The sequence below is a fragment of the Prunus avium genome, chromosome 7, assembly GCF_965620075.1.
Source record: "Prunus avium chromosome 7, drPruAviu1.hap1.1, whole genome shotgun sequence".
Taxonomy (NCBI): Eukaryota; Viridiplantae; Streptophyta; class Magnoliopsida; order Rosales; family Rosaceae; genus Prunus; species Prunus avium.
In genome coordinates this window covers 35702157-35722182 of record NC_142290.1, presented here as the reverse complement: position 1 = coordinate 35722182, position 20026 = coordinate 35702157, and the positions used below count along the sequence as shown (strand labels likewise).

The window sequence follows — 20026 nt, the reverse complement described above, 5'->3', positions numbered from 1 at the left end:
TCTCTCTCTCTTTTTATTATTATGGATGGTAGTGGTACACTGTGTGATGAGCTGTCCCATATTTTTTATAATTAATTTCTACATTTTTCATAATTGATTTTTTAAATCTTTGGGCATTATTGAATCTAGATCTCTAAACAAAATGGATACATTTGGCTGGTTTTTTGGTGGTCAAAAATAAATTTGCCCATATGTTTTCTATTTATTAAAGGATTTTCGTGTAATAAATTTAAACTCGTGAGCTCCTTCAATAAGAATTATATCTCAAATTTGAGATTGTTGGAGAGCTTTATGGATTTGCATGAGATGTAAGTTGAGGGTGTAGAGGGGAGAAATAGTCACTAATCATAATGGTTGGCGAATTTGATTTTCTAGTGGTTTGTGGAGGTGTTTAATTCGCGGGAAATGGTGGTTCGCGGGAAGAGATGATTCGCAAGAAAAAGGTGGATGCGTGAAAGGGGCTTGAGAATGATAAATTATTTCATTTCTCATGTTTAGTAAGTCCATATTTGGAAAAAAGTTTCTTACCTCATGTGAAAATACGGGGGAAAATAAAACCCTCCATCCATTTTGTGTTTCATTTTTGTTTTCCATGGGAAATCATGGTAAGTTTTTTATGATCAATTTGCCCCCATTAAAAAATAACCAAATCAATGAAACCCTTTTTCTAATTTAAGGGTATAATGGAAAGCCTATACAATTTTTATTCCCGATTGATAACCAAACCAAACATTGGTAATGATATATTACTTTCTAAGCATTACCAAACATGGAAAATGAATCTCTAGTTTTTTCCACAAACCAAACACAACCTGTGTGGACTACACAAAAAAAAAAAAAAAAAAAAAAAACATGTGTGTACATGTGTTTAGATTCATTTAAAAGTTATTAGTATTGGTCTTTGAATTGTATTTTAGAGGTATTTAGTTCGCGGGAAGAGGTGGTTTGCGTTAAGAGATGATTCACATGGGAAAGTGATTTACGGGGAAAGAGGCTTGGGAATTGAAATTTATTTAATTTCTCATTTGTTTGGTAAGTCCATATTTGGGAAAAGGTTTTGTAGCTAATATGAAAATGAGGAGGCAAACTGCCATCTTCATCTAGCAAACTACCTAGTGCCTCAATGGCAGGAATTTGAAACTTGTTGGAAGCACTTTGTGGCCAAGGGCAAGCCGAACCCTGAGCGGGGTTTAATCCCACCCTTCAGGTGTGAGGACACCTTGTGGTATTTACCAAAAATGAGGAGGAAAATGAAACCATCCATCCAACTTGTGTTTCATTTTCCATTCCAATAGGAAATCAAGGACCAAGGTAAACATTAATTAAGTTTTATATGATCAATTTGCCCTCATTAAAAATCGAATAAACAATGGAAAACATTAATTATGTTTTGGGAGTTTCACTAAAATACCCAAAATGGGGGCTGAAATTATAAAAATATCCAACACTCAAAACACTTTATAAACATACACAAAACTCATCATTACACACACTCAAAACCCATTTATAAACATACCCAAAACCCATCATTACACACATACCCAAAACCCATTTTGGGTACCAACAGGAGTTGGTCCAAGTGGAAGGGGCTTGGATCCTTTAAACAAGAGGTCTTGGGTTCGATTCCAGGCGCTTGCGAATAGAGCAGACTTTGTTGGGAGAGGTCCCCGCTTTGCGCCCGACAGTACCTCGAGGGTTAGTCCCCGCAATCGCGCGGGGATACCTTGGTTTTCACCAAAAAAACCCATTTTGGGTATGTTTCTATGTTTAAATAGTGCTTGGGTATTTTTATAAATACATGTATAGGATTGGGTATTTTTATAAATATCTATTATGTTTTTATAACTTAAGGGTATAATTGAAAAACTAAACCAATTTTATTTCCAATTCATAACCAACATAATACAAGTAAGGAAATAAAAAGATAATTTTTCATTACTCTCTTTACTTTCCAAGAATTACATTACTAAACATGGAAACTGAATCTTATTTCTCATATTTTATTATTATTATTATTTTTGAGTGCTGCTATTTCCACCCACTTGTCCTATTTCTTCACCCACCTAATCTTGTAAATTTTAAAGACCAATTTACCTCTTTATAAAATTACGTCTATGGACTTAAGGGAAAAACATTAAAACCAATTAAAAACATAAGAAATTGATTATAAAAAAAAACTAAAAAGATTATTAACAAATATCAAACCCCTTCCCTCACAACACGCATACCCCACCCTTCTCCCTCTTCCTCTACCGCACGGCAGCCATCTCCCCCACTGACAAGAACATAGCTTTAATTGTCAATTCCACTCATTTCCTCAACTTTGCCAGGAATCATATCTTCCGTTACCCAAACCCACCAACTTGGTTCTTCATGGTCAACATTGATGAGAATTTCAGCTGCTTCCAAATCACTTCCTAAAAAACAAACATGTATTTTAAACAAAGCCCAATGCTTTAATGATTATATGGGCAAAATTAAAACAATTAAAATACCTGTGGCCACCTTGAAAGGAAATTGATTTTAGATTCCTGCTTTAGAGCTCTGATTCGAGTCAAGAAGTTGATTGAATCCATAGTAGTTTCTCAGTTGCCCATTCTCTTCTCGCAGAGCCTACAATTCTTCGTCAGTGGTGGACACGGAGGATGTGGTGTTGAGGCTTGGGTTTTTGGGGATGAATCTAGGCAGTGGGGTGGGGCTAGGGATTGGAGTCAAGGAAACGGTGGCTGCTCGGGGCGGATGGGTTTTTGTATTAAAAAATTTCTTATTTTTTAATTGAGTTTTATAAATTCTATGAATATTTTATTACACCTAAACATAAAAACAAGCAAAAATATGAAATTGACTCTTAATATTATAATCAAAGGGTATTTTAGGAATAATGGTGGGTGAAAAGATAGGATTTTGTTTTTTCAAATTTACATAGTGGGTGGGAAGATAAGGTGGGTGGGAAAATAGAACAGGTGGGTGGAAATAGCAGCACTCTTATTTTTGGTTACATTGGGAGGGATTATTTTTTATTTTTATGTTACATTGAGAGGAAAAATCCCTTGGGGTTTCAAACCTAGGGGTATCAAGCAGGGGGGAAGGGGGAGTTCACCATTGTAGTTACCTGCTCTCGACTATTTCTCATCTTTAGAAAAGACATAGAAACTGATTTCTATAAATTTATTTCCATGAACCGAACACACAAGCCATGAACCAAACACAACTTGTGTGTGCACGTGTTTGAAACGTTATCAGTATTGGTTTACCATAGATTTCCACAATAATTTGTTTTGTAACAGGAGGAACAATTGATTACCCCAGGCAATTTCGTCGGCAAAAATGAGTGCAAAAAAATGTAGACAATAGAGACCATTCAATTTCGAAATAAAGTGAGATATCTGGCTAGAACCAGGCTGCACAATCTGCTCCACATAACTAAAACGAACACTACATACATATAATATAAAAAATGAAAAACTGAAAATGACAATGACGATGATGATGATGATGATGTGAGGTAATATCTTCTGAACAATCTGAAATTCATTCCATAAACTAAATAAAATCAAACATTCAATACAGTAGCTAGTAAATAGCACTTCCTATGGCTACATGTGAGTTAAGTACTTGTTATCTCTTCACAAGCTGTTCAGAATTGACCGACACCAAGCTGCTTATCCTGCAATCCGATATGTAAGATTGTTTCTTGCAAACCCCGGTGCCCTAAAACAGATACAAAAGATATTTAATTAAAAATGATCTTATAAATTTTGGATGAAGAGTTTCATGGAGTTCTTGCACTGTCTTAACCATCATTTTCAGTGCTTTCCGTATCTTTCACTTGATCACCATTAGCTGGCTTCTCAGGACTCAAAATTCTTCCACTCAAAGGATCTACAGGCCGTGTGTCACGTGGCCCACCCTTACGTCCCATTGCCACCATTGGTGGTGGAGGTAACAACCCTGCTCTGAAAAGAATGCGCTGCACAGGATCTGAGGGCTGAGCTCCAACAGATAGCCAATACCTGCAGAAAGCAGGAACAAAATTAGTGTGACACAATTGTTATACTTATTTGAAGACACAAGAAACTTTAGCAACTATTTACTACTCTAGCAAAATAAAACCAATAAAAATCTGCTAGATCAATTATTGTCCAGAGATTATGAAGTCAAGGGCATCCTGTTAGAAACTCCGAGGTACAACAGAAGGCATTAATTGTCTCAATAAGCACAAAGGATAGAATAAAAATCTCCTGGGATAGTTGTTTCAGCTTCCTCAAAATCTTAAAAGAATTCCATTAACTAATGTCACCTTAAAGCATCCACATAATTAGAACAAGCAGAGAATCAAGTAAATCCATGATTGAAATTTATATTCCAGAAAACATGCAGTAATTTCCAAGAACAAAGTCACTTGATCAAAATTTAATTTAATTTTCCGTGAGCACACATTATCCTCCTCTCACCTAACATCTAGAGATCTTTTTTATTTTTTTATTTTTAACATTGGATTTTCATTCAAAAGGGTACAAAGACACCTACAGCAATTAGAAGAAACATAACTAAAACCAACAAGAGGAAAATAAACTACAGCCAATTACAAAGCCTAGTACAGTATTTTCCTCCCGCCATAGACAGACTAATTAAGGTGGACTGGGCAGTCCATCCGAAACCAAAACACGAACAAGGGACACAGACTAATTAACATCTGGAGATCAAGGGGTCACATTTACGCACAGCCACCTTCCAGTTCTAGCATGAACATGAGATCTTATACCATAACCCTAACACTGAAAGATACAAAATCTAAACTTAACTGACAAATTAGTACATCTAAAGGCAATTCACCAACAATGAAACATGCAAAATGAAGCATTGAAAGTCACTTACTTCACTCTTTCAAAGTTTAGACCCATTCGTTTGCCACCATCTTGGCCTGTACAAAATCATACACATTGAAGACAATTTACTTAAATATCAACTATTCATATTACCCAAATGAAAAAAAAGAAAACTAATCCTTTTCTTTGGATATTCATACTCAAAACGCGTTATCCTTCTGAATTTTTACCCAGCTTCACAGAAATTGCAATTTTGTTCAAAATTCATCAAATTCAGCTCTACCGATATGAAATGCTACATTTCTTTAGCTATCATTAACAAAACCATAAGAAACCAAAAAAAAATCCTAACCCATACACAGAGAGAGAAGCGAGAGAAGACCTGGCAATGGATTGTAGTAACCCAAGACTTCGAGGTGCTTGCCGTCTCTAGGAGATCGGCTATCGGCCGCCATGACCCGATAAAATGGCCTGTTTTTGCATCCGAACCTTGCCAATCGGATCCTCACCACCATTTTCTTAGCTCCACCGAAATGATCGCTCGGTCGGGAAAAACCAGTAACTCACTACACTATCTGCTTTCTAGGGTTTAAGGAACTGATCTGAATATTATTTCGGGTCAAATTTAAAAACCTGTGCGGCCCAATATTACTAATAAACAGGTTTAGCCCAAGATTTAACCCGACCCATGACCCGGCCCAGCGTCGTTCCAAGCGCATGTTGAAGGCGGTTAGCGCCTGCACGGGGGAAATCCTGAAAGTTTTTCAACAGAAAAAATAAAACAAAATCTGAAAGTTTCAGACTTTCAAAACCCTTTTATAGGGTTTCTGATTGGAAGAGAAGGAATTTGAATTTCTTGGTATTTCTGGCAACAATGGAGGAAGCAAATATTGAAACCGGAAAACCCTCGCAAACTCTAATCGCTTTCCCTCCTCACTGTCGAAGACACCTCAAGAGCGGAACGTACCGTACCTTGGTTCGAATACTATCTCACTGCTACGACGAGTCGCAGCATTCAGCTGCCGATCAAAATGTACCTCAAGAACTTGATCAAGGTACATTAAATTTCCACAACTCAGTTTTTAGTTTTGTTTGGTTACTGAGAAACTCAATTTTTTTTTTATGATTAGGGTTGTTCAGTTGGCGATGGAAGTGAATTAGTAGCTTTCGAAAGTAAAAGTATGATTTTTTTTGTTTTTTGTTGTTTACTAAGATTATTTTGCTTCCAAATTTTTAAAGCACGCAGTAGCTAGCCACTTGCACTTGGAAGAGTTGCTGTTGGAATGTTTAGTTTTAGTTTTAAAGTTTTGGTTTTTCTTTTTAAGTTGACAAATTTTAGTTCTAATTGTGTTGTTTTTCCTGATTTTGATCTTCTTTATCCTGTATTAAGATAATGGCAGCATCGAACCAGTGCAAGCAACTGAAAAAGAAGTGCTGGAGAATGTTGAATTGGTTGGTCCTGGCAGTTTGGGGCCTAAGAATTCGGCAGCTGAAGAAGTCAGAGTGCCTGATGAGAGTTGTAATCCTAATGATTTTCAGGAACAATTAGAGCAGATAGAGAGTATACTGAACGTGGCAGAAAATGAGGATTTTTCAAAACTGAACGAAGTGATGGATATCGAAAATATCCTTGCAATTGATTTTCAAGATATGGATTTCAATCCTGAGCAGATTCTGATGGATGAGCCAGAGCGGATGGCGAAAGGAAACGAAGACGACACTCATAGACCCTCAGCCACATCATTGGACCAGAACCAGAGTGGCAGTGATAAGGTTGCATTGTTGACTAACCAAGAAGAACATGATGCAACAGTGATATATGAAAGTTCGGTTCAAATGGTTTCTGGAACACTTGATTCATCTTTACATACTGTCGCGGTGGGTGAAAGTTCAAATCAAAGAGAGTCTAATGAACAAAATTCCTTTTTGATGACTAACAGATTGGATGTAGAGCCTATAATGCAACAGAAAGCAATGGAACTAGAGACTTATGTATCTTCCGAAGGTGCAAAGGAATCTTTTATTCCCATTACTGAAGTTGGAGCGATTAAGGAGCCAGAAAACTTTAGTCAAAAGGTCCCTGACTCCTTTGATTTCTCTTTAAATAAGGATATGGTTGCTGAAGCTTCAAAGCCTACTGAGTATAGCAAAGACAAAAGTTCTTCACGGGTAAATAATGATTTAGAAGTAGAACATGAAATGCAGCAAAAGGATAAGGAACTGGAGGAAATAGTTTGCACCAGAACGGCAATAAGTTCTCCCAGCCATATGAGTGAAGATATTGAAGAGGGAGAAATTTCTAGTGACGATGGGATGGATGACAGATCGAATGATGTGCTTTTGCATGATACAGTAGTGTTGGAGGAAAAGAAAGTTCCGGAGGTGCAGATATTTAAAGATGTACTTGATAGAAAAGTGCACTCTTGTACGGTAGCAAATGACAAAGATTTTGGCTTCAATTCCTTTCTGGTGGACATGGTTGACGAAGGCAAATTTGATAGAGGGGCGGAACTCATAGAAAGTAGTAGAACTGAGATGATTCCTAGACTAGGGGTTGTTGAGGGTAAAAATGTGAAAGCCTTAAAGGTAGATGACTCTAATCCATTGCTAGAGGGTGGAAGAATTGAAATGCAAGATAATGGAGTGAGGGTGGGTATTGGATGTCCAGAAGCCGGACACCATGGAATCACATCTGAAGAAAAGGTTTTGTTTTCACTTGCATACTCCTTTTTTTTTCTTTTTTTCTTGAAGTGCATGCATGTTGGTATTTATTTTTTTATTGTTGTATACTCGTACCATTGTAGCTGTTTGAATCATCCGTTCTGTGATATATCAATATACCACCATTCTCTAGAGTTTGTCCTCAATCCATCGAGTATATTTTTTTTGGGTAAACTGGAGGGGATAAACCCTGAAACCAACAGAAACTAAACAGAAGCAGGACAAACCAATCTAGCTTTCGAAAAGGGGATATCATCCAGAAGAAGATTCATGATATTTTAATTATTTATTTGATCATCATGAAATTTTGATCATATGTTATGGTCTATTATTTATCATGTGCAGTGGGATGATGGTGCCTGTAATAAAAGAAAGCGTGGTCCTCCGACAAAGGAAAAGAAAGAAAAAAAAAAGGTATTAGTTTTTACTTAAACTGCACACTCCTAAATTGTTCAGTTGGGTTTGTTGATGTTACTATCTCATTGTAATTTGTTTCGAAAAGGATCTTGTTGTGATATTCTTTGGAATTCATCCTGACACATCTAAAAAGTAATTGAGAAAATTTTCATTGTGAAAGTGTTCAGTTCATAAGGGCAACATTTTCTGTCTGCTTATAGAAATATCTCCTTTTGTGAACAATGCATTGTGCAGGCTAAAGAACGAAAGAAAAGAGCGGAAAAGAACAGGGAACTTGGTGTTAAAAGGCTGAAGCTGCATCCAATACAGAAAGCAAAAACTGTAGCATATTGCCGCCATTTTGTGAGGGGAAGGTGCCATGAGGTTTGCACTGTGTTCTCAATTCTATTATTCTTGTCTCATCTATATTGAATGTGCAACTTACCTAAATTTTCACTTTAGAAATCTCCTTGGGCAAGGTGCATTGATATTGTTAATACTCTTAAGTTTTTTTCCTCAAAACTATCTCTGTAGGGTTGCCAAAGCAATCCTTGCTTTTATTTTCTAAATAATTTTGGGGTGCCAATCATCTGGCATAGTTTGATTTCCTTCCCATATCTATCTCCTTATTGTTATACACTTTATCTTTGTTTCACAGGGTGACAAGTGCAAATTTTCACATGATACAGTGCCTTTAACAAAATCCAAGGTATGCTCACTGGACTGCGTTCTTAATACTTTCTTGTGACGCTAGTTGCTTCCTATTAATCAAAGGATATATTTAAGAGTGCTTTTTTACTGCTGCATTTGCTCGCCCAACCCCTTTTAAGAAGATTTAAATTATAAATTATGCTATAAGCTTTGTGATTGGTTTAATGCATTTCCGTTATATTCTGGTGTTGCAGCCCTGCGTCCATTTTGCTCGTCAGTCATGCATGAAGGGTGATGACTGCCAATACGATCATGAGCTCTCCAAGTATCCCTGTAACAATTTTAAAGAAAATGGTTTCTGCAGCAGAGGTGATCGTTGTATGTTTTCACACACGGTAAATTCTTGTCTATATAAGATGCTAATTAGAGCCAGTTATAATGTAAAGTCTGCTTGGCAAGGTCTATCATCACATTACATATGTTTAACTATCTGCCCTGAGTAGTTCTCATTAGAGCTTACCTTGTTGATTTGCTATTGAAATAAGTTAAATTGCTAATCATGTTTACAATTTTCCTCAGATGCCATCCAATGAAGACAGTGCAACTGCTGCTTGTAAACCTGAATTGAAGCCTCCTATGGTGCTGAATAATTCCAGATCTCAACAAGCAAACACTGGTGGTGCCTCCCAGCAGAATGTCCATGCTTCAGCCTACTCAATGGGGATCCATTCTCGCAATAATACTAGACAGAATGTGACACAGACTGTTTTGAAACAACCTGAACTAGCTAACAAAGGAATTAGCTTCCCCTCTATTCCGAAATCATCGTTGGTTCATTCCAGTATGTCTAAACAAGAAGGCTTAGCCCCAGATAGGAATACTGGTGCCAAAGCTGGGAACCAGATAGATCAAAGTCCATTCAGTTCTGTTCAAAATTCCACCGTGATTTTAAAGAGAACTCCACCAGTAACCGCTCCTAGAGGAATAAATTTTTTATCATTTGGCAAGGCTTCACCAGATGATGCAAGGGGTAAAAACCAAGTCAGCAGTCAGACAAGCCCAAGTGTGTCAGAGACTGTCAAAAACTTGAATGGGATGCTAAAGGCTAATCAATCAGCTGCACCGCAGGGAACACACTTTAATCCTTTCGGGAAATCTTCGGTGGCTAGTTCTAGTAGTGAGAAACCGGTTAGCTTGCCTTCATTTTGGAATAATGGTAGCAAAATTGATTCCTGTGAGAGTCAAAATACAGCTGATAAACCTCAAAATTCAAGCGAAATCTCATTGAGGCTGCCACCTTCTCCACTTACTTCAGGTCAATCTTCAGATCACATAGCATCCAGGTTTTGTAAAGATACAGCAAATTCATTCCAGAGGGGACTCTTTTCTACCCTAGCATTTGCAGCAAAGTATAAAACCCAAAACATGAACCAGTCATTTGGCTCTATTGGTGCTCAAGTTGATAAGGAAACTAGGAATAACAATGTCAGTGACAGGTTTGCAGAATGATTCAGCAAAAGCTTTTAGAATTTTAAATTTCTCGTCCCTTATTGGTAGAAACATCAAGCAGTTTGCATGGTGTTAAACAGTGAATTGTGCCTTAGGCAGAATTGAGTGACAAGAAGGGTCCCCTGCAACCAGAATCAAGATTGTTATTTGTTCAGTTTGGTCAAATACACCAGAAAAAGTACAAAGCTATTAGGTGGCATCTCGCTTGCCCTTTGCCTGCACATGTAGCAAGTCACTCACTCGTATAATTTCAGCAGCTGTCAGCAAGGTACAGTTTGCAATTTTCTTGTGTACACTATTGTAAGTAATATTTCCTTATATGTTCTTTAAGAGGCAGTTGAGTGGCTAACAGGTAAAGGCTAACTTTAATTCTTTTGTTGTTTTATTTTATTTTTCAAAAGGAATTTATAGGAATTTGATGGCTTCAATATAATGGATTTTGGTGACTGAGGATCTTCTTCATTGAATGAATTTCAGCCTGGCTAAACTTTTGTAACTGTAAATCGATTATACTCGATGGATACCAATCTCATGTGACTGCCATCTTAACCTTGTTCTTGTCGCTTTCATGCTCCCGTTTAGCGAAAAACCTAACTTTTTTACTGCCTTGTTATATGGAGGACAGATGTTCTTGAATACAACATTTGCATCCTTGTTTCAGAGTGGAAATCCATCCACCTTCGTCTGCTGCTGGAATCGATCTTAGGTATTGGCTTTACTTACCAACTTGCAATGGATTACTTTAGGGCTACTCTGAACATGGTTAGCAGATTGCAGGTTACTTGTAATAGCAGGCTTGTTGAGTCATATGCCCATTTGTATCCTTTATTGCTTCCTATTGAGAAGTTTGACAATTAGATTGAAAGCCAAAGATGTCACTACAACAAAAGCTGGGCTGTGATGCATTTCCATTTGCCAAAGAAAGCATTGGAATATTGTTGAAAAGCTTCAGACAATTACGGTATCAATGCACTGACTTTTCTGCTCTCTGCTAATAATCCAAACTAGTCTTGGATCTGATGAAGGCTAGAAAGGGTCTACATGTTGATGTTGTCTCCAATCCAGGAGTCAAATTTACATTATTTGTATGTATTGTACCACACAATGAAATTACATCTCATATCGTACAGGCTTTTCTGCAGTCCATGTGAATGAAATGAGTTGTGGACAAGTGGAGCCATTTTTGCTCACGTTCGGGGAAAAGGATTAAAAAGACATTAAAGTTCAAGTGAAATGTCTTTAAATTTGTTGTTCCTGGTGAAAGCTAATGATGTTAAAGCATCTCCATTTTTCAAATCATCATGCTTCACTTTATTGACCCTAAACCCATAACCTAACACCATAAATTTTGCAATTACATATTTTGTTACTCCATTCATACCCCATGGGTACTATTTCACCATAATGCCAATAAATTAGCTGGCCCCACTTTTTACCTATGTGGGTTCAAGTCGGTGCCCCTTTTAAACTGGGGCCTAGAGGAGCTCTAGGACTCGTGTGAGTGGGCCTCTTAACGTAATTAGCAAGAGAACGAACTTATTGTCTTAATCAAGTGGCATAATTCACGTCTACAATTACGATTAACTTTTAATCGAAAAACTCTCACAACCTATACGAGATCATAATTGAAATTCGTACCTACGTGAAGTTCAATTAGATCATTCATCCTCTACAAACAGAAACAAATTAGATCATCCACATGCAGAGTTTCGGTGCAAATAATTTAAGCCCAAAAAAAACCAAATAAATAAACAACAAAAAGAAATAACCACTAATAAAAAGCAGGTATAGAAATACATTTCGCTCCAAAATTATTTAAACCAACTTCAAAACCGATCGTCTCCGTCATACTCTCTCTACATATTCAACACCCCATTAATCTTTTCTCTGTTTTTTCTCTTTCTTCTACTTTCCGACGATGACGACCTCTGCGAAAAGCAACTTCATGCCTGCGAGCTTGGTCTCCAATCTTCAACAAGTACTCGCCCTCAAAAACGACGGCGTCCAGCAGCAACGGTCCTCCAACGCCTCTGAACTAAACAAAGTGTCTTCATCATGCTGCTCAAGCAGCGAGGACGGCATTCAAGGCAAGGAGTGCGTAAAGCCGGTGGTTTTGGTCACAAATGGGGAGGGAATCGAGTCTCCTGGTCTCACATTTCTCGTCCAAGCTCTCGCTCTCGATGATCGCCTTGACGTCTGCGTCTGCGCTCCTCAATTGTTAGTTTCTCTCTCTAGGAACACACCTTCTCATGTATTTTCTTCCACTTTCTCACCAATCAAAAAGACGGAGATCATTATAAAAAGCTTAATTTTTTGGCTGCTGCAGAGATAGATCTGTCGCCGGTCACTCTGTAACTGTTCGTGAGACAATTTCTGTGTCTTCTTCTCAAATCAACGGCGCCACCGCTTTTGAAGTCTCCGGTAATCTCTCTCTCTTTCCCTGTACATATATGTATATAATCCGGAATTATATATTAATTATGTGATTATGGGCATAATCAACATCAGGAACGCCAGCAGATTGTGTGTCTTTAGCATTATCAGGGGCATTGTTCGCGTGGTCAAAGCCTGCTTTGGTATTATTGATCGCTTACTGTTTGATTTGAGGTTTGTTCAGATTTCTCGATCAATCAATGATCTTTCTTGATTTTCAGGTCGTCAGTGGAATAAACAGAGGATCAAGCTCTGGAAATAACACGTCAGTACTTCTTTCTTGCATTTCAGATTCAGATCTTTACTGGCGAAACGTGATTCTTCTCTGTTAAATTGGCAGCTTCTGATAGCTTTTTCAGTGACAGCTTTTTCATTGTCGTTCTAATAAAACGACAAACTTTTGCTCTACTTCAGTCGGAATACTGTAGTCCAGTACTCCGGCGCAACCGTGGGAACTTCTCTATCTCTACTGCTGGTTTCTTTTGTAAACGACAGAGTTTTTGCTGTGGACCTGTGGTCCTCTCATTACCGTCGTTTTCATTTCTGAAAGCTGTCTTTTACTGTTGTTTGTTGGCTTGGCACAAGCGTCAGACTTGTTGTTTTCTGAACTGATAGATCATAGTCTTACAGATTCTATACGAAAATGAGGACACTTTTTGGTTTAATCAGTAACAACTTCTTTTTCGTGTCGTTTTAACGAATAGATTTGTGACTTGATGATAACAGGTTCTACTCCGGTGCTGTGGCTGGAGCTAGAGAGGCATTAATATGTGGTGTATCATCTCTGTGCATATCATTGAATTGGTGATCACTGCATTTTCTATCTCTAATAATCATAATATGTAAATGGTTTTGTCTCTTCTTTATATATTGGCATTGCAATAGGTTTAACTTTTTTTTCTTTTGTCTTTGATTTTTTTAGGAAGAAAGATGTAAGCTGTGAAAGTGATATGAAGGATGCAGTTGGTGTGTCCTTGCCATTAATATATGCAGCTGTAAAAAGCATCCAAGAGGGAGTTTTCCCCAAAAGTTGCTTACTGAACATTGAGATTCCTAGTTCTCCTTTGACAAATAAGGTTTGCCGTTTACAACTAGTTTAATTTCTAAATGAAGTGAAGGCAATATAAAATTCTGTTATGAAAAGTCGAACATAGTTTTAGACTTGATGATTAAAAGTCAAAATTTGAATATTGTGCTTTTCATCAGGGCTTCAAAGTGACCAGGCAGAGCCTGTGGAGATCCTCCTTGAGCTGGAAAGCTGTGTCCACCAATAAACGCCCTTCTGCTCCCCATTTCATGTCCAATCAGCAAAGCCTTGGCATTCAGCTAGCACAGCTCAGCCGAGATGCTTCTGCAGCTGTAAGTAGCACCCTTTTCTGTTTTGGGGCTAAGAATTAAATAACACTTACTTAATAAGAGAAATGCTATAGTTTCTTCTATCAACCAAAAAGTTGTAGGCAATGCTCTACTGTTCATTCTTGAATGGCCTACCCCCTCCTTGGATTTTGTCAGGGCGCAGCACGCCGCTTGAACTCTCAGAAGCAGAATGTGGAGATTGAATCTGTTGGAGCTGCCAGAAAAAGCAACTCGGAAAAAACAGTAAAATGCTTTCGTTTAGAGGTATAACCAAGTGACATAAATGACTCTAAACTGCATGACAGAAATCCAGGATCTCAAGTTGAGCTATCCATTGCTTTCTTTTATGCAGTTCTTAGAGGAGGAGCAGGAAAATGTAGTTGAAGATCTGGACATCAGAGCACTTGAAGATGGATTTGTGAGTTGGAAATTTTATTCCTTTAACATCACTTGATCAACTTCATTGCCCTAAATTGCTGATTTGGTGTTGCCTTTTGGCATATGGTAGGTTGCAATTACTCCTATTTCGATATCTCCTCCAACCATTGGATCAGAAATTCAAGCCTCAGTGTCGAATTGGATTGCCGGTGCACTGGCTAAGAATCCCTTGGCATTTCATTGATAATCTTTGAGCATTAGTGGATTACCTTAAAGTTTTAGTGCACTAATTCAAATATTTAATTTCATCTCTTGGCTGGATATTATTTAGTAGCAAGAGGAGCCTATGGTGAGCAAACTGTTGTGGCAAAATGGCCTGGCAAGGCAAAGGCAAGCCTCAGTTTCCTGTTATTAATGGTGGAAAATTTTGTGGTGCAACTTGGAATGAATTGGGTTTTCTGAGCAAACCTAACTTATTAATCTTAATTATTACACTTGGCATTTTATGATTGGATCTGGATAAGCTACACTTTAGAATATCAAAAAGTCATTTTTGGTTCATTTGGTTTGCCACTTTTACCACTTTAGTCCATGTAATTTCAATTTGATCAACTCTGTCCATATAGTTTCTAATTTCAAGCAATTTAAGGACACTTGTTAGTTTCTATCAAATCTCTAACTAGTAACTTCCGTTACTTTTTGAACATGTGCCTCTCACATGGAGGGGCAATTCGGTCCAATTATGCCATATAAGAGAATAACCAAGTTGGTTCTTCTCCCATTCCAATTTAGGCTTGATTTTGGGGATTAGGGTTCTTGAATTTTTTTTACTCCTGAGTTTGAATTTGGTTCAATTGATAATCCTACCGAACTTATAAGCCTTAATTTGTTGTTGTAAAACTCATCAATCAATCCACATTCTATGTTTCGGTGTTAGTTTTGGTGGGAGAAACAAGAGTAAATGTATACACCGCCAGGGTATCAAGAAATGTCAGAGTGTTGATCATGTTAGAAGGGGCCATGATGACGGCTGCCTGCCTCTATGCTTGGTTAGTATGAAATCAATCGCCCTTTTACTAATATTTATGTACTCTTTCTTTTTCAACTGAATTTACCATCCATAAATATAATTATAGGCAATATATATTATTGTTTTCATCTTTTCAATTAAACAAAATTCAAACCTATGAGTCAAAACTTTTAAGAACCCTAAGCCTCAAAATCAGGCCTAAATTGTAATGTAAGGAGAACCAACTTGGTTGTTCTCTTAGTGGCACAATTGGACCAAATTGCCCCTTCACGTAAGGGGCACATGTTCAAAAAATAATGGAAGTTAGAGAGATTTGATAGAAATTGATGAGTGTGCTTGAATTGCTCGAAATTAGAAATTAAATTAATCGAATTGAAACAACATAGACCAAAATAGTAACAGTGGCAAACTAGAAGAACCAAAAGTGACTTTTTGCCCTTTAGAATTTCTCCACAAAGGGGCATGGGAAGAAAAAAAAAATTTCAAAGGGCCAACTTGATAAGTTTCAGATTCTTTTTTAAGCTTATCCAACCTAAACCTTGGTTTATGGTTGGGCTTCGACCTGACTTTACTTCAAATGAGCTGAATTACTCGACATATGTGTTTTTTCCTCTTCAGTTTATATTCTCAAATTGGGAACATGCGCGCACACACACACTCAACTAACAATCAATTTGATCAACGATCATGTTTACAAAACTGCAAGAAGATATGTCAATGCTATCTAATACCAATATTATAGTTGTTTAGAAATAGTACTCAAGCACTTATCCGTATAACGGTATAAGCATGCTATGTTGCTAGTATGTGTATAAGCATCCTATGTTGCCAGTATGTTTGGGAAAGGAACGTATATGCTACTTTACAATACCCTAAAGTATAATGATTTAGAACATGATAAATGTTTCTTAAATTTTACTAAAATTTTGATACTACTATTCATACGACACTTTTGAAACATTGATTTATTTTTGCTCACCACTTTAACTCAAAATATACCCTAATCACCTATCACAACACTTAACACATGTCCCTTAGCATAACCATGGTTAGCTCTTTACTTTGTATTTATGCAACTATGGTTATATCAATAGACACGTGTCAAATGTTTAGATGGGTGATGAAAGTACAACTTGGATTAAAGTGGTGAGCAAAAATACTCCCTTTGAAACACATGTAATGTTATCAGAACTCATCTTTGATTGACCATTAAATACATACAACTCACCAGATCATATGATGCGACTAGTTATAACAGTTGGCTAGCATTCAAATGAGGAACTGACAATTTGAACCGCATAACCATGGCCGTTGAAACTACCAAGAAGCAATCCGACTATCAAGAACTTGCCACACAACTCCAACTCAACCCCAAAATAAAAGAAGAAGACAAAAATAATGCTTGCGAGTCCAAGTCCCATCCATTCGATGATCATAACAATTGTTAACAAGTTGAACATGTTCTACAATACAATGCCGGCCGGCATCAATATCATCCCTTTATTTCACTAACTTTTGACACCACACACACTCCATAACTAAGAGAGACTGAGATGAAAACATATACCCTACTTAGTACCCATACTTCAACATGTTCGAAGGGTGTTTGAGCTTTAAGTTTTACCTGTGTACTTAGAGGCAGCAGGACTTGGATTTGTGGGGTCCCCTCATAGACTCACACTTGGCACTTGGATTGTGGGGTTCCCTCATAGATTCACTCTGAGCTGCGCAAAACGAGACCAGATCAACCCTACAAAATTATTTTAAATAAAGGGTTGGGGTCATTTGGAAGTTTCTAGAAAGTAGAGGGCCTTTGGTTGTTAGGTGTGGGGACAACAGAGAGGGAGTCAATTTAGCAACCCCAAATGGAAAAAAGTCTCAGAAGTATGCAAACGTGTCAATGCTCCCACAGAAGTATGCAAACCCCAAATGGACACACACACACAAACTGATACAGTCATACTCTCCTTCTCACAAAACCAGGAGAGAGTGAAGAGGCAAATTAAATTTAAAAAACCCAAATAATAAAAGAAAAATTAAACAAAAGCATAAACAACAACACTCTGCTCCTGCCTTGGCCTCTGCCTCTAGGTACATGATTTTCTCTGTTTCCGTATATACATATAAAGCTCTGCCATTTTCACTAAACCCCATTAATTTTTTTTTTTCTGCAGATTGTTCGGTTCACTCGGCAACTTGTAAAAACCTTGCTTCAAATTCAAAACAAAAAAAATGGTGGTTCCTGAAGGCTGTGGGGATGATGGTGGTAGGTCTCGTCTGCCAGTGTCATCAGCAATCCAGTTGCCAAAACCCAGCACTGGTTTAGAAGAAGCAGAGAATGAGTTGAATAAAGCCACAGAAGAAGTGGCTCCGGCGAAGGAAGAGCAAAAGGCAGTGACTTTCGAAGGTGGTAATTGTGATCGGTCGTCTTCTTCGTCTTCATCCCCTGCTTTGCCAAAACCAGCCAAGGAACTGTTCCGTATTAAAGAAGAAAACACAGATGATGTTGATGTTGATGGGGGAGATGATGGCAACTTTAATGGTGGTGATGGTGGTATTTTTGGGTCATTTTCTTCTTCATCCATGGCGTTGCCTAAACCCATGGAGGGTTTGCACAAGGCTGGACCACCACCCTTCTTGAAGAAGACTTTTCAAATGGTGGATGACCCAGAAACCAATTCGGTTGTTTCATGGAGTGCAGCTGCTCAGAGCTTCATTGTTTGGGACTCTTACGAGTTCTCCAGGACTCTCTTGCCCAAATACTTCAAGCACAACAATTTCTCAAGCTTCATCCGCCAACTCAACACTTACGTAAAAATTCTATCTTTTCCTTGAAACCTTTCATCTCTCACATTTGATTTGTCTGTTGCATGTCATTTTTTACTTCTTCTTTAATTTGTTTGAATGATTTATAGTTTTTTCTCGTTTGAACATATGGTTTCTGCTTAGTTTGTTATGCTTAAATCTTCCTGGTCATTGAGTTCTTAATGGATCTTATTATGCATTCAGGGCTTCAAGAAGGTTGATCCGGACCGGTGGGAGTTTGCAAATGAAGGGTTTCAGGGAGGGAAGAAGCACTTGCTGAAGAACATCAAGAGAAGAATCAGATATAACAAGCAGCCAACTGTAGGCTCTGTTGATTCAACCAAAACTGGGTTAGAAGCCGAAATTGAAAGTTTAAAGAAAGACCAAGACTTTTTGAAATTGGAAATCATGAATCTCAGACAACAACAAAAGTACTCACAGCATCAACTGACCGCTGTTGAACAACGAATTCGAAATTCGGAGTGTAAGAACCAAAGGATGCTCTTTTTCCTCACCAAAACAGGCACAAATCCCACCATTGTCCAGCAGCTAATGCAGAAGAGAGTGATAAAGAGAGAGCTGGATGGGAGTGATCTACGCAAGAGAAGGACATTGCCTTCAGTCCAAGTCCTTGAAAGCCTGCGTGATTGGATTGATACCAGCCTCAGTGTGGATTGTGGAAGCCAACATGAGGAAGAACTGGGGCCCATGCTGTCTGTGCATGCTGAACAAGTGGCAGAGGCAAAGGTTGCCAAACAAAATGAAACCCCATTGCCAGCTCCCATGGTTGATAAATCAGGCAATGCAGTTCAAGATCTTAAGCTCCATGTGATGGCCGGAACCGGCACGGAAGACATGCCCACTGCTTATCATGGCATGTCTGAGAATTTCCTGGAGGAAAATGTAGTCTTTGATGATGATGAATTTGAAGTCGATGACTCTAATTTTTATCAAGAATTGGAGGATTTGATTGGCAAGCCACATGATTGGAGTGGTTATGTAAGTCACTGCCTGATGGAGCAAGCTGGGGCAATTGGGGCCATGCCTTGATTTCACAGGTATGTTTTATCTTCTCTTCAATGTGAAGAATTGTGTTTGTGTTGTGAATATGGAGAAATATAATGTGTTCTTGGGGTTGTTGCTTCTACAGTTGCAGAGACCTGAGAATGAAGATGCAACAGCAGATGAATGAAGAACTCCTTAGCCTATGGGGTAATCTAGTGTAGTTGTCCATGTAACTTTCTGTGTACTTTTCTGCCCTAAACCCTTGTCTTTTTATACCTAAATTGTAAATATCTCTTCCTCTCTGCTGCTCAACTGATACTGCTGCACAGCTTGGTTTAGCAGATGAACTCCGTATAATATAGTGCATGTTAAAAATCCCATCTCTCAGTTTTGCTTCAATTCATGGTGTCTTCTGTTTGGAGTTTGGTTACAACTTAGCAATTCTGTTCATTCAGCTCATATGCCTCCCTGGTACCTGACAAAGTGAATGATCTATGGGCCCCTCCCTACCCTAACCCTGAATTTAAAATTCTTAAAGAATAGATGTGTTTAGCTGAATGTAGATAGATCCTAACTAGAAAATTCAAACAAGCTCATTTGTGTTCAAAGTCTTCCCACGTGTTTGAATGACACATGATGCTGCTGTATTTTATGGTTGATGAGTCTTCTGGGGAAGCTTAAGACGTTGCTAAATTGGGTTTTGGATGCAGTCTTTGTGGTCTGAAAAAGCAAATACAAAATCAATGTTTTTGGAATTAAACATCTTGATTAAGCACCACTTGGTTTTTATAGTTTTTATTTATATATATATATATATATATATATATATATATATAAATCAATTATATAGAAGGTCTTCTCTTACAAGCAAAGCAAAGGTGTGTTTGTTTACACATCCAAAATCTTTATTGAA

The 20026-nt window shown here is 37.9% G+C and overlaps 4 protein-coding genes across 13 annotated transcripts; 3 read left to right on the top strand and 1 right to left on the bottom strand.

Annotated features, from left to right (window-relative positions):
- Positions 1 to 3513: 3513 nt before the first annotated feature.
- Positions 3514 to 5424, bottom strand: LOC110749180 (Ribosomal protein S16 family protein). The gene is made up of 4 exons (XM_021949213.2): positions 5212 to 5424; positions 4879 to 4924; positions 3799 to 4013; positions 3514 to 3711 (listed from the first exon to the last, which is right to left on the bottom strand). Exons 1-4 carry the CDS (start codon positions 5342 to 5344, stop codon positions 3638 to 3640), a joined length of 468 nt encoding a protein of 155 aa, XP_021804905.1. The 5' UTR covers positions 5345 to 5424; the 3' UTR covers positions 3514 to 3637.
- A 148-nt stretch (positions 5425 to 5572) lies between these two features.
- On the top strand, positions 5573 to 11296 carry EMB1789 (CCCH-type zinc finger family protein). Of its 10 annotated transcripts, none has more exons than XR_015825703.1 (11): positions 5573 to 5862; positions 5960 to 6008; positions 6220 to 7532; positions 7896 to 7964; positions 8202 to 8330; positions 8605 to 8655; positions 8852 to 8992; positions 9177 to 10082; positions 10202 to 10374; positions 10732 to 10812; positions 10884 to 11296. XR_015825703.1 is itself a non-coding variant. In XM_088244276.1 (10 exons), the coding sequence occupies exons 1-9, from the start codon at positions 5704 to 5706 to the stop codon at positions 10352 to 10354; spliced, it is 2970 nt and encodes a 989-aa protein (XP_088100402.1). In that variant the 5' UTR covers positions 5573 to 5703; the 3' UTR covers positions 10355 to 10374; positions 10732 to 11296. The 10 variants fall into 10 exon arrangements, 6 of the variants coding, with proteins under 6 accessions (XP_088100402.1, XP_088100401.1, XP_088100400.1 ...); XR_015825702.1 differs by having other exon boundaries at positions 10877 to 11296; XR_015825701.1 differs by having other exon boundaries at positions 10202 to 10812.
- A 457-nt stretch (positions 11297 to 11753) lies between these two features.
- LOC110749113 (uncharacterized) lies at positions 11754 to 14779 on the top strand. The gene is made up of 10 exons (XM_021949132.2): positions 11754 to 12323; positions 12433 to 12527; positions 12615 to 12682; positions 12761 to 12804; positions 13266 to 13343; positions 13462 to 13615; positions 13746 to 13898; positions 14052 to 14159; positions 14248 to 14313; positions 14404 to 14779. The coding sequence occupies exons 1-10, from the start codon at positions 12025 to 12027 to the stop codon at positions 14515 to 14517; spliced, it is 1179 nt and encodes a 392-aa protein (XP_021804824.2). The 5' UTR covers positions 11754 to 12024; the 3' UTR covers positions 14518 to 14779.
- A 2354-nt stretch (positions 14780 to 17133) lies between these two features.
- Positions 17134 to 19528, top strand: LOC110749271 (heat stress transcription factor A-2-like). Its single transcript, XM_021949337.2, has 4 exons — positions 17134 to 17394; positions 17478 to 18114; positions 18313 to 19166; positions 19259 to 19528. The coding sequence occupies exons 2-3, from the start codon at positions 17536 to 17538 to the stop codon at positions 19156 to 19158; spliced, it is 1425 nt and encodes a 474-aa protein (XP_021805029.2). The 5' UTR covers positions 17134 to 17394; positions 17478 to 17535; the 3' UTR covers positions 19159 to 19166; positions 19259 to 19528.
- Positions 19529 to 20026: the final 498 nt, after the last annotated feature.